At 40.5% G+C, this 12,420-nt stretch overlaps 1 protein-coding gene across 1 annotated transcript; it reads left to right on the top strand.

The window, feature by feature from the left end:
• The first annotated feature begins 289 nt into the window (after positions 1-289).
• MRPL19 (mitochondrial ribosomal protein L19) lies at positions 290-10,743 on the top strand. The gene is made up of 6 exons (XM_040458398.1): positions 290-425; positions 600-717; positions 5,758-5,876; positions 6,091-6,225; positions 10,013-10,194; positions 10,355-10,743. The coding sequence occupies exons 1-6, from the start codon at positions 323-325 to the stop codon at positions 10,574-10,576; spliced, it is 879 nt and encodes a 292-aa protein (XP_040314332.1). The 5' UTR covers positions 290-322; the 3' UTR covers positions 10,577-10,743.
• The last annotated feature ends 1,677 nt before the right edge of the window (positions 10,744-12,420 follow it).

The following is a 12,420-nucleotide window of genomic DNA, read 5'->3' as shown; positions in this document are numbered from 1 at the left end:
AGAGCCTATACCGGGGTTTTGCTGTAGCGAAGCCTGAGAAAGTGAAGATAGAATTGATTCACAGAGGGAGGAAAGTGTTCCTATGGAGGGGTAAAACTTGGCACACTGTGGGGGAACTAGAGAAATATATACTTTCTCTAAAATACTTAGGCCAGGGTTGGGGGTTATTGGGGGGAGTGGAGAGGAAAAGGAACAGAGGAAAAACCAAAACAAAAAAGCCTTTGGCTGCTTTGTCCCATAGCAGCCGCCGTCCTATCTCAAGTAGTCCAGACCTCGTCGCACTGATTATTGGGAGTTGTAGTCTTGACCTTAGCGAGCAGACATGGCGGCCTCCGTTGCAGGGGCTTGCGGGGCCGCAAGGGACCTGTCTCGAAGTTTTCGAGCCGCCAGGGGGCTGCTTCCTGCGCTAGCCTCCGTCACCTGGCGTAAGTGGAGCGGGGCTTGCACGCCGGAGGGAAGAGGGAGCTCGGGGCGAGGCTCGAGGGAGGCAAGCCTAGAAGTCAGGAGCAACCCTCGTGGGACCGCGAGTTGGGGGAGATTGCAGGGCTCCGCGGGAGTTCAGGGCGAGTTCTGTTGACCTCTGTCGTCCGCTACTGCAGGGGCCCGCTTGGGGCCGGGCCGACAGCAGAGCACCGGACCTTCGGAGCCGGGCGCGTTCAAGCCGCCGCCGAAACCGGTCATTGTGGACAAGCGCGGTCCCCCTCGTCAGGAAAGGAGGTGAGGCCCAGGCCGGCGCGCGGTTCCCGCTTTTTGGGTCTGTGCGCTTGCGAACCTGCCTTTACTTTGGAGATCTAGCCTTTAAAGCAGAGGTGGAACCCCCACTGCACGAGCTTGTGTGCAGGATTCATGAGCTCGTGTGCAAAGCTCAACCACCTCAGGTTTGTCTTCCCCCCCTTTTCCCCTTTTCTAGCGTTGAACTTTCTCTGCAGCCTTATTAAATCAGAACTAAAAGCAAGGATTCTCCCTATTTGAAGCTCTTTGCTTCAGCATTCAGATTGTATCAAGAATTTTCCTCTCAAGTACATAGTATTTTACTTGTTTGAGAAACTGATCATTCCTTGCCTCGGTAGAAATGGATTGGCCAGAGCTCACCCTGTTTTCCTTTCTCTACACACGTGTTTTAGTTTCCTGAAAATGCTATACAGTGATAAAATTTTCCGGTAATTGGTGTCTTAAATTTGCTTTTAAAAACAGTGTGCTTAAGTGACTTCTGGGTGGCTCAGTCCGTTGAGCGGCGGACTCTTGAGTTCCACCCAGGTTATGATCTAAAGGTTGGTGAGATCCAGCCTAGCATTGGGTTCTGAGCTGATAGCTCAGAGCCTGCTTGGGATTCACTCTCTCCCTGCCTCTGCCTCTCCCCTGCTTGCGGGCATATTCATTCATATTCTCTCTCCCTCTCTCTCTCAAAAATAAATAAACTTAAAAATAAATAAATAAATAAAACTCAGTGTGTTTAAAAGCCTGGTTCACTTAAATGAATGGTGGCAACTTTGGAGGTATCTGTAAGTTTAGGTAACCTAGTTGTATAACAACCTTATTAAAAAGGCAATTTTAGCAGGAAAAAGTTGGTGTGATTTGGCTATTCCTTGTTGGTTGGATTATCTCTGCATGCCTATGTATGTGTGTGTGTTTAACATTGCAAATATCCTGTTCTAAGTTGAACATTGAATTTATGGAAGGTAGAGATTCAGAAAACATTTCCTTACACAACTTTTTTTTTTTAAGTTGAGAAAGGAATATCTCTCGTAAATGGCAACAGTTATTATGATTCAGTTAAATGGGAATGTAAATTGTATAATTACTTTGGGAAACAGTTGAACAAAATTTAGTAATTTTGAGGTTGTGTATACCTTTCCACCCAGTCGGTACACAACTTAAAGTAATATGTACAAGGAAATGTGTACAGAAATGAACACAAAAGGTATTTATAACAAACAAAAATGTAGAAGTAGCCTCGATAGCCATCAGTAGGTGAATAGGCAAATGCATTTATACAATGGAGTATTATACGGCAGTGAAAAATAAATGAACTGGAGCTGACATGGATAAACTTCATAAATATGTGTGGAGAAAAAACAACCTGCAGAAGAATTGATATAGTATGATAGCATTTTTATATTGCTCAGACATGCAAATGTAAAGTATAAAATGCGTATGTACATTTTACATACATACATGCATATGTAAAGTATAAAATGTACAAGGGAAATTCTCCACAGAGAAATCAGATCTATGGCTTTCCCAATAGCCATACAAGCTGACATTACATACCTCGTGATGTGATAGGATAAGATGATCACCTCTATAATATTTTTACCCAAAATATTTAACCTTGGTCTAGGCATGTGGAAACAATAAACATTTCCAGAATCCAGGGATGGTGTATAAGACAGTAGGTTTTTGGACTCTTCAGAAAAGTCAGTGTTCTAAAAATACAAAGATGGGGAATAGTAGCAGTTTAAGAAACTAAAGCGAGTAATACCCAGATATAATGTGTGAGGCTTGATGGTGGCTTGGATTGGGCAACAAAAGGCCTTTTCCAGGACAATTAGATACTGTTAGTTCAGATATGTTTAAATACAAACTACATGTTAGATTTTGTTGTTGAATTATTGCAGAAGTTCTTAGGTGTCATAAAAGTATTGTGATAAATGTAGCAGAAAATCCCTATTCTTAGAAGCTTTCTAAAGTATTCTGAGATGAAATACCTTGCTATTTGACATTTCAAATAGTTCAGGAAAAAAATTATATGTATATATAAAGCAAATATGTCAAAATGTTGGCAGTTGATGAAACGAGGTGGTGTGTATATGGGTATTCATTGTATTACTATTTCAACTTTTTGGTGGGCTTAAAAAGTTTCAAAGTAGGAAATGAGTGTTGGGGGTCATCATCAAAAAGACATGACTGCTGATTGACCCATGGGCTGAACCCCGGCTCCTCACCCCTTCCCTTGTCTTTGGAATGTGGGTTCTGCTTGCCTTTTCTGCTCCTAGAGGCTGCTCCAAAGACATAGCCTCGAGATGATGATGTGGTATTGAAAATACCTACATAGTGTATGTGACTGAGACCACTTAGGGCCTCTTTGTAAATTTTTTTTTAATTATCTCATTTTATTTTTTTAAATTTACATCCAAATTCGCATATAGTGCAACAATGATTTCAGGAGTAGATTCCTTAGTTCCCCTTACCCATTTAGCCCATCCCCCCTCCCACAACCCCTCCAGTAACCCTCTGTTTGTTCTCCATATTTAAGAGTCTCTTAGTTTTGTCCCCCTCCCTGTTTTTATATTATTTTTGCTTCCCTTCCCTTATGTTCATGTGTTTTCTATCTTAAAGTCCTCATATGAGTGAAGTCATGATATTTGTCTTTCTCTGACTGATTTTGCTTAGCATAATACCCTCTAGTTCCATCCACATAGTTGCAAATGGTAAGATTTCATTCTTTTTGATGCAGGGTAATACTCCATTGTATATATATATATATATATACCACATCTTCTTTATCCATTCATCAATCGATGGACATTTGGGCTATTATTGATAGTGCTGCTATAAACATGGGGGTGCATGTGTCCCTTCGAAACAGCATACCTGTATCCCGTGAATAAATGCCTAGTAGTGCAATTGCTGGGTCGTAGGGTGGTTCTGTTTTTAACTATTTGAAGGAACCTCCATACTGTTTTCCAGAGTGGCTGCACCAGTTTGCATTCCCACCAGCAGTGCAAAAGAGATCCTCTTTCTCCACATCCTCATCAACATCTGTTGTTGCCTGAGTTGTTAATGTTAGCCATTCTAACAAGTGTGAGGTGGTATCTCATTGTGGTTTTGATTTGTATTTCCCTGATGATGAGTGAGGTTGAGCATTTTTTCATGTGTTTCTTGGCCATCTGGATGTCTTCTTTGGAGAACTGTCTCTTCCTGTCTTTTGCCCATTTCTTCACTGGATTATTTGTTTTTTGGGTGTTGAGTTTGGTAAGTTCTTTACAGATTTTGGATACTAACCCTTTATCTTATATGTCGTTTGCAAATATCTTCTCCCATTCTGTCGGTTGCCTTTTAGTTTTGTTGATTGTTTCCTTCGCTGTGCAGAAGCTTTTTATTTTGATGAGGTCCCAATAGTTCATTTTTACTTTTGTTTCCCTTGCCTCCAGAGACATGTTGAGTAAGAAGTTGCTGCAGCAGAGGTCAAAGAGTTTTTGCCTGCTTTCTCCTCTAGGATTTTGATGGCTTCCTGTCTTACATTTAGGTCTTTCATCCATTTTGAGTTTATTTTTGTGTATGATGTAAGAAAGTGGTCCAGTTTCATTCTTCTGCATGTCGCTGTCCAGTTTTCCCAGCACCATTTGCTGAAGAGACTGTCTTTATTCTGTTGGATATTCTTTCCTGGTTTGTCAAAGATTAGGTGGCCATACGTTTGTGGTCCATTTCTGGGTTCTCTATTCTGTTCCATTGATCTGAGTGTCTGTTTTTGTGCCACTCTTTGTAAATTTTTAAGATTTGGTGTCTTGCTGCCACCCAGGACAAGCCTGTATGTGAATTCCCTTTGCTGTTACTAAAACTGTAACCTACCCACCCTGAGTGGCCTGCCTCTTTCTTCAGTATCTCCTTGTCCTTAGAGTATGGGGCCCAGTTTCAGAGTATACCTGGGAAGCTCCTGAGAAAGGGGTGAACCAGAAAAAGGAAGAAACTTCATGGGAAGAATCATCACCAAATTTAATGAATTACCCCATAGTAATTAACTGTGGGGGAGGGAAGGGTGCACTGGGGCTTCAACTGTATTGATCATTTATTTCTTAGGATGGGTGATAGGGACATGATTTTTCACTGTAATGTCATTTATGCTTTTAAAGAGGTTAGCTTAGGGGTACCTGGGTGGCTCAGTCAGTTAAATGTCTGACTCTTGATCTCAGCTCAGGTCTCGATCTCAGGGTCGTGAGTTCAAACCCTGCCTTGGGCTGTGTGATTGTTGTGAAGCCTATTTAAAAAGAGTGAAAAGAAGGAAAGGAAGGAGAAAGGAAGGAAGAAGTTAGAGAAGTTAAAGAGGAGAAGAGGGAGATTATTTTTAAGGTCATAGTTAATGATTTATATTTGTATTTTTCCAGACTAAATTTATTCAAAAAAAATTTTTGTTTTAGTGTTTATTTATTTTTGAAGGAGAGAAAGATAGAGCATGAATGGGGGAGGAGCAGAGAGAGAGGGAAACACAGAATCAGAAGCAGGCTCCAGGCTCTGAGCTGTCAGCACAGAGCCCGACGCGGGGCTCCAACTCACAAACCGTGAGATCACGACCTGAGCCGAAGTTGGACACTCAACCGACTGAGCCACCCAAGTGCCCATCCAGTGTAATTTATTTTAACACGCACAACTCGATGTGAGGCTTGTGGTTTATGGCCATAGGCTTTGTTATCTGACAGACATGCCTGTGTTTAAATCTTGACTTGATTAGTTCGTAGCTAATATAACAGTACGTCAGTTTACCTTCTGCAAGCTTCATTTTCATCTGTGAAAGGAGATGATGACAGCATGCTCGCCTAATTGTCGTGAGGACTAATTTATGCTCTCGGTGTGTCGTAAATCTTTAACAGGATGCGAGGTGAGTACTCAGGAATTGTTAGCTATTTTCTTGAGCGTCGACAACAGTTTTAGAAATAAATAATCAACTTTTCTTAGGAAGAAAGAATAAAACATGTCAACATCATAATCTTTAATTTTTAAGTTTGCCTTTAATTTTTTTTTTATTTATATTCTCCACAGGTTCTTGAGTCCTGAATTTATTCCTCCAAGGGGAAGAACAAATCCTCTGAAATTTCAGATGGAAAGAAAAGATATGTTAGAGAGGAGAAAAATACTCCACATTCCAGAGTTCTACGTTGGTCAGTAAGAGCCGCACGCTTTCATTATTGGTGGTGGGCAGGCTTAGTTTTTTTCACATAGGGAAGAGTTTTTTTCACAGATCTGGGTTTTGCCCAGATGAGATACTTATTCCTAATATATTAAAATATTTAGGAAGTTAGGAGGTTACCTAGAAATGCTGTTTGTGTGTTTCTGCAAGTCTTGTAAAAGTTCACTTCTCTTTTGAATTTGTAGGAAGCATACTTCGTGTTACTACAGCTGACCCATATGCCAGCGGAAAAACCAGCCGGTTTCTAGGGATCTGTATCCAGAGATCAGGAGCAGGCCTTGGAGCTACTTTTATCCTTAGGAATACTATCGAAGGACAAGGTAGCTTCCATTTCATTAGTTTAATTTTCTGGAAAATGGTATCTCAGGTTCTATTTTGTGTTCTGCATGCCGGGAGAAAACGTCTGGAACTTGAAAGTGAAAGGGATTCCGAGGCCTGACCTGGGCCCGTGGCCTAAGAATGGGATGAGACTGGAGGCTGCGGAGTAAGCAGTCAGTGCTGTGCTTTCCCTTGAGGGCTTCTTTCATCACAGGACGACCACTGTCAGATTTTCCGACCTCTGCCAGCATCACAGGAGGAGACAAGTGACTATTAACAGTGTGGGGAACATTCAGTGTAGGGGGCAATAACCCATGAGAACATTTAAGACAAACATAATGATGTCTGTATGAGTCACTTTTCCCTAGAATGAATGCCCCCATTTTGCTTTATATTATGATAGTCACCACAATAATCGTTGTTTGATAAGAATTAGAGGAATTTTTAAAAAGGCAAAACTTGTTTGTTATGCCTAATAAATAAGACAGAGGCCCAAGTGGCAAAATTCTAGAAACATTATGAATCGACATGGCAGAACAGTAAAATTTTCTTTTTTTCTTTTTTTTAAAAATGTGTATTTATTTTTGAGAGAGAGAGAGCAAGTACCTGAACAGGGGAGAGGCAGAGAGATCGGGGGACAGAGGATCTGAAGTGGGCTGTGCACTGATAGCAGAGAGCCCGATGCGGGACTCATCCTGTAATGACCTGTGGTGCCGTGCATGTCGGAGCTTAGCAGGGCTTACAAGTTGCAGAAATGTGTGCCTTCGATCAGATCATGTGTTTGGAGAAGCCTTGCAGTAGAAAACCATGATCATAGGTGTGTGAGATGGACCTTGGTTTGATATTCTTTCTTTTAAAAAAAATTTTTTTTTTTTAACGTTTATTTATTTTTGAGACAGAGAGAGACAGAGCATGAACAGGGGAGGGTCAGAGAGAGGGAGACACAGAATCTGAAACAGGCTCCAGGCTCTGAGCAGTCAGCACAGAGCCCGACCTGGGGCTTGAACTCACAGACCGCGAGATCATGACCTGAGCTGAAGTCGGCCGCTTAAACAACCGAGCCACCCAGGCGCCCCTGATATTCTTTCTTAAAACTGAGATATAATAGTTTCTGCCTTAGTGTTGTGGTCCGTTGTGGGTGATCTTCTACATGAAGTACTGAACACTGAATACTCCAAAAATGTTCACTCCCTGTTGCCCTCCTCTAAGGTACTTTTGACTGTTACAACCTGTTTCAACCTTCCCCATCGATACTCCTTTCTTTGGTTTTTTTTCTAGTCCAGTGGCTTTAAATACCATCCATATGATGAGAATTTCCAAATTAAAAAAAAGAATTTTTTTTTTAATGTTTATTTTTGAGAGAGAGAGACAGAGCATGAGCAGGGGAGGGGCAGAGAGAGGGAGACACAGATCCGAAGCAGGCTCCAGGCTCTGCACTGTCAGCACAGAGCTCGACGTGGGGCTTGAACCCACGAGCGTGAGATCATGACCTGAGCTGAAGTCAGACGCTTAACCGACTGAGCCACCCAGGCACCCCGAGAACTCCCAAATTTAGATCTCAAGGACTGACCCTGTCCAGGTTCCGGATTTGTACATACAACTACCTCTTTGACATTTCCGGGTGGATATCTTTTAAGCATACGACAAGCTCAGAATAGGATTGTTTTCCTCACAGTGTGTTCCTCTTGGTTTTTTCTGTGTCCATAAGTGGCACCACTGCGTACATACTTACTTAATCAAAAATTCAGGAGCTATTTTTAATTATTCTCTTCATATATCCAGTCAGTCAAGTTTTCTTGGCTTAATCTCCAAAAAATATATTCCAGTTCTGTTTGGTTCTCCGTCTCCATGGCCACCACTCGTGTCCATGCCGCCCTGCCTCCTTCCTGCCTGCAGCTATGCTGTATCCCTGGTTAACTTTCCTGGCCCACTGACTTAATGTGCTCCAGCCAAAAAGACCTTTTTCTGTTTTGTTTTGTTTTTCCCCCCAATATAGCAAGTTTGTTAAGACCCCAGGGCCTTTGCATTTGCTGTTCTTTCTGCCTTGAGCACTCTTGGCTATTTGTAGTGTCAGTCTAAATTGTGTTTTTAGAGAGGCTTTCCCTGGCTATGCTATTCATATACTATTTATTCCCCAGCCACAGTATTATTACTCTGTTTATATTGACTATATGAAATTACCTTAAATTATGAATTGTAAATGAAATTTTGGTGTGTCTATTTATTGTCATCCACTAGAATATAAGCTCTATGAGAGGAGAAGGATTTGATCTATTTTGAGTTCACTATAGGCACAGTCCCTAGATCAGTACTTGGAACACAATAGGTATATAGGAAATAATGGATTAAATCCTGGTATTAAATAGTGGATGTTAATGTTGTTCATACATATTTGTATTTCTCTTGGGATTATTTCAGGAAACCTCAGAATATACTCTTTCCCTTAAGTGTTTGGTGCTAACAGAGGATGTATCTTAAACTATTACTTGTAGCATCTTGAAACAGCAATGCTGTTCCTAGCTTGCTTCATATGGAGAGCCCCAGTATGTTTTTTTTTTTAGTGTTTTATTATTTATTTTTGAGAGAGAGAGTGTGAGTGGAGGGGAGGCAGAGAGAGAGGGAGACACAGAATCTGAAGCAGGCTCTAGGCTCTGAGCTGTCAGCACAGGGCCCGACACAGGGCTCAAACCCATGAACTGTGAGATGATGACCTGAGCTGAAGTCGGACGCTTAACCAACTAAGCCACCCAGGTGCCCTGAGCCCCAGCGTGTTTTAAAACCTAGGCCATCCTGGGATGCCTGGGTGGCTCAGTCGTTTGAGTGTCCGACTCTTGATTTTGGCTCAGGTCATGATTCCAGGGTCATGGGACTGAGCCCTGCATTGGGCTTTGCACTGAGTGTGGAGCCTGCTTAAGATTCTCCCTCTGCCTCTCTCCCTCACTTGTGCACTTTCTCTCTCTCTAATATAAAAAAAAATTTAAAAAGGAACTGATCTGGATTAAAAAATAAATAAATAAACTTAGGCCATCCTTAGGAGGGAATTCTAAACCAAAGTTAGAACTTAAAAACGTATTAACTCTTTGCATCATTACTCCTGTTGCCCTTAATGTAGGAGATCAAGTTTTATAAGTAGTTGGGAAACAAACAAAAATGTGACAGTGAAGAATTTACTCAAATTTTCTCCAGGTTAATAGTATCAGAAGTGAAGAGTGTGGGGATGGGCTAAATGGGTAAGAGGCATTAAGGAAGACACTTGTTGGGGTGAGCACTGGGTGTTACACATAGGGGATGAGTCACTGGAATCTACTTCTGAAATCATTATTGCACTATATGCTAACTAACTTGGATGTATATTTAAAAACTAAAAAGAAAAGGAGATGAAGAAAACATTCTCAGGATCTAATCCCTCTTCTGATACTAGACCCTAAACAATTTTAACACTGTTATCGTGGTCTCTTAAGATCTTTTTGGGCCAGACCAATAAATAAAAAAGGATTTGAAAAAAAAAAAAATAGTACCAGAAGTGAAGAGATGTGTGACTGTATTTATAGAAGACATTTTTCTTTAGACTATCATTCTAACTCAGATTTTTTTCACTTTTTAATCTACATGGACTTTAATTTATTTCTTTTTCTTTCGGTAATCTTTATCTTAAAAATTACAAATTTATGTCACATGTCCTATGTGCAAAACCCTGTGCTAGTTCCATTATAAAATAGTTTTTACTGTTGTATAAGGCGTATACAGGCGTCTGGGTTCAGATTGTAAGAATATGTTTTCTCTGTTTAGGTGTTGAGATTTGCTTTGAACTTTATAATCCTCGAATCCAAGAGATCCAAGTGGTCAAATTAGAGAAACGGCTGGACGATAGTTTGCTATACTTACGAGATGCCCTTCCTGAATATAGCACTTTTGATATGAATATGAAGCCAGTCGTACAAGAAACTAGCCACGACGTTCCTGTTAATCAGGTATGAGTTGTATTTGTAGAACTGAAATTTCTATATAGAGTAAGAAAGAGTCACCTTAATGAAAACTTTTAGAAGAATTTTGCTTGCTACTAAACAAATTCCTTCTTTCTTTCTCTTTCTTTCTTTTTTTTTTTTTTTTTTTTTTTAATATCATCTGCAGCTGAAAGTAAAAATGAAGCCTAAGCCCTGGTCCAAACGCTGGGAACGTCCAAAATTTAATATTAAAGGAATCAGATTTGATCTTTGTTTGACTGAAGAGCAAATGAAAGAAGCTCAGAAGTGGAGTCAGCCGTGGCTTGAGTTTGATATGATGAGGGAATATGACACTTCAAAAATTGAAGCTGCAATATGGCATGAAATTGAAGCATCGAGAAAATCCTGATTCTGAGACTCAGTTTGGTTATTTGCAGAGGATGTGCTGACTCCCAGAGGATTTACTTAAAGACCAATTTAATTTTATATATAAGGACATAGTCATCAAGTCAATTAAACATTCATTAGTTTATGAGTACTGTTGCAAAAAAATAAAATTAGCATGTCAGTTTATTACTTCAGAGTCAAATCATTACCAAAATTCTTTTCATTGAGCCTGGAATCTGAACACGGAAGTGATGGGATTTCTTTCAGTTTGTGGAATAAATTATAAAAAGTGTATGATATAAAGAGTAATAATAGAGTGAGTATTGATGTAGCCACCTCAGGGTTAAGAGGTGAAACATGTAGTAAGATCCAGGAAGGTTAAGAAATAGAACATTTACTAGGGGTTGAGAAGCTTCTTATGTGTCTGCAATTGCATCCTTCTCCCCTCCCAGATACAAGCACTATCCTGACTTTGTGTTAATCATTCCCTTGTGTCTCGTTTGATTTCATTGTATACATATACATTCTAAAACAACATAGCTAGGGGCGCCTGGGTGGCGCAGTCGGTTAAGCGTCCGACTTCAGCCAGGTCACGATCTCGCGGTCTGTGAGTTCGAGCCCCGCGTCAGGCTCTGGGCCGATGGCTCAGAGCCTGGAGCCTGTTTCCGATTCTGTGTCTCCCTCTCTCTCTGCCCCTCCCCCGTTCATGCTCTGTCTCTGTCCCAAAAATAAATAAACGTTGGAAAAAAAAAAAAAAAAACATAGCTAGTTTTGGAAAACCTGTTGGCAGATAAAAAAGGACAAAATTATCATTATTACATGAAGGCTTCATGGAGAAGGTAACAGTCTTTTGCTCATAGTCTGGCTGCATTTTCTCTGATTGTTTGCAAAAGTCACTTTGAGGTAGTTCGTGGCCAAGGTCATGAGTGAGTCCTGCTTAACAAGAAGGCTTACCACAGGGCATCTGACAATTGATGTCTGGCAGAAATGGGGTTGGAGGGAGTAGACTTCTATATTTTCTGGTTTTCAGCTCATGAAGAATCAAGCTCCAGCTCACAGGATAGGTCAGAACTATGCTTCTGTAGGACAATGTGTGTATCCTTGCTGATCCATGTAGCTGAGAGTGGAATGGATATCTGGCATATAACGCATATGGTATTGAGGGCAACCCTCAACCTGTTTTGAATTATGCTGCTCAGATCTACCCTCTGGTGCCTGGCCAATTCGGGATTTGCATTGACTTCTCTCCTGTGCTGATTTTTTTCTGGATGTTTTGTTTTTTATTTTATTGGTTGCTGATTTATTTTGGTGGAGCACATCTTTTGGTAGCTTTCAGAGGAAGTATGTATGGAGGTAAATCTTTGGAGTCCTTGCATGTCTGTCCTATTTGATTGGTAATTTTATGGAATTCTAGGTGTGAAGTAGTTTTTCTTCCAAATTTTGAAGATACTGCTACACCGTCTTGTTTCCAGTTGTGTTGAGAAATCCAAAACTATTTCGATTTCAGTTCTTTGTGACCTGAAAGCTTGTAGACTGTCTTGCTCCTCAAGGTAATGAAATTTCACAGTGATGTGCTTTGGTGTGGGTCTGTATCCATTATGTCCGGTATTTGATGAACCCTCTCAGTATGCTAACTTGTGTCTTTTGTTTCTGGGAAACTTCTTGTTCATTGATGATTTCCTCCCCTCTGCTTTTCTCTTTTGGGAGAAGTTCATTTGATGTTGGTTCTCCAGGACTGGATCTCTTTCCCCCCTTCCCCAACCTCATCTCTCTTTAATTCAGTCTTTTTTATTTATTTATTTATTTATTTATTTATTTATTTATTTATTTATTTATTTTTTCAACGTTTTATTTATTTTTTTTGGG

This window comes from Herpailurus yagouaroundi, unplaced genomic scaffold (genome assembly GCF_014898765.1).
Source record: "Herpailurus yagouaroundi ecotype Mexico unplaced genomic scaffold, PumYag 221, whole genome shotgun sequence".
NCBI classification, from domain to species: Eukaryota; Metazoa; Chordata; class Mammalia; order Carnivora; family Felidae; genus Herpailurus; species Herpailurus yagouaroundi.
This window is presented reverse-complemented; position numbering and strand designations above follow the sequence as displayed.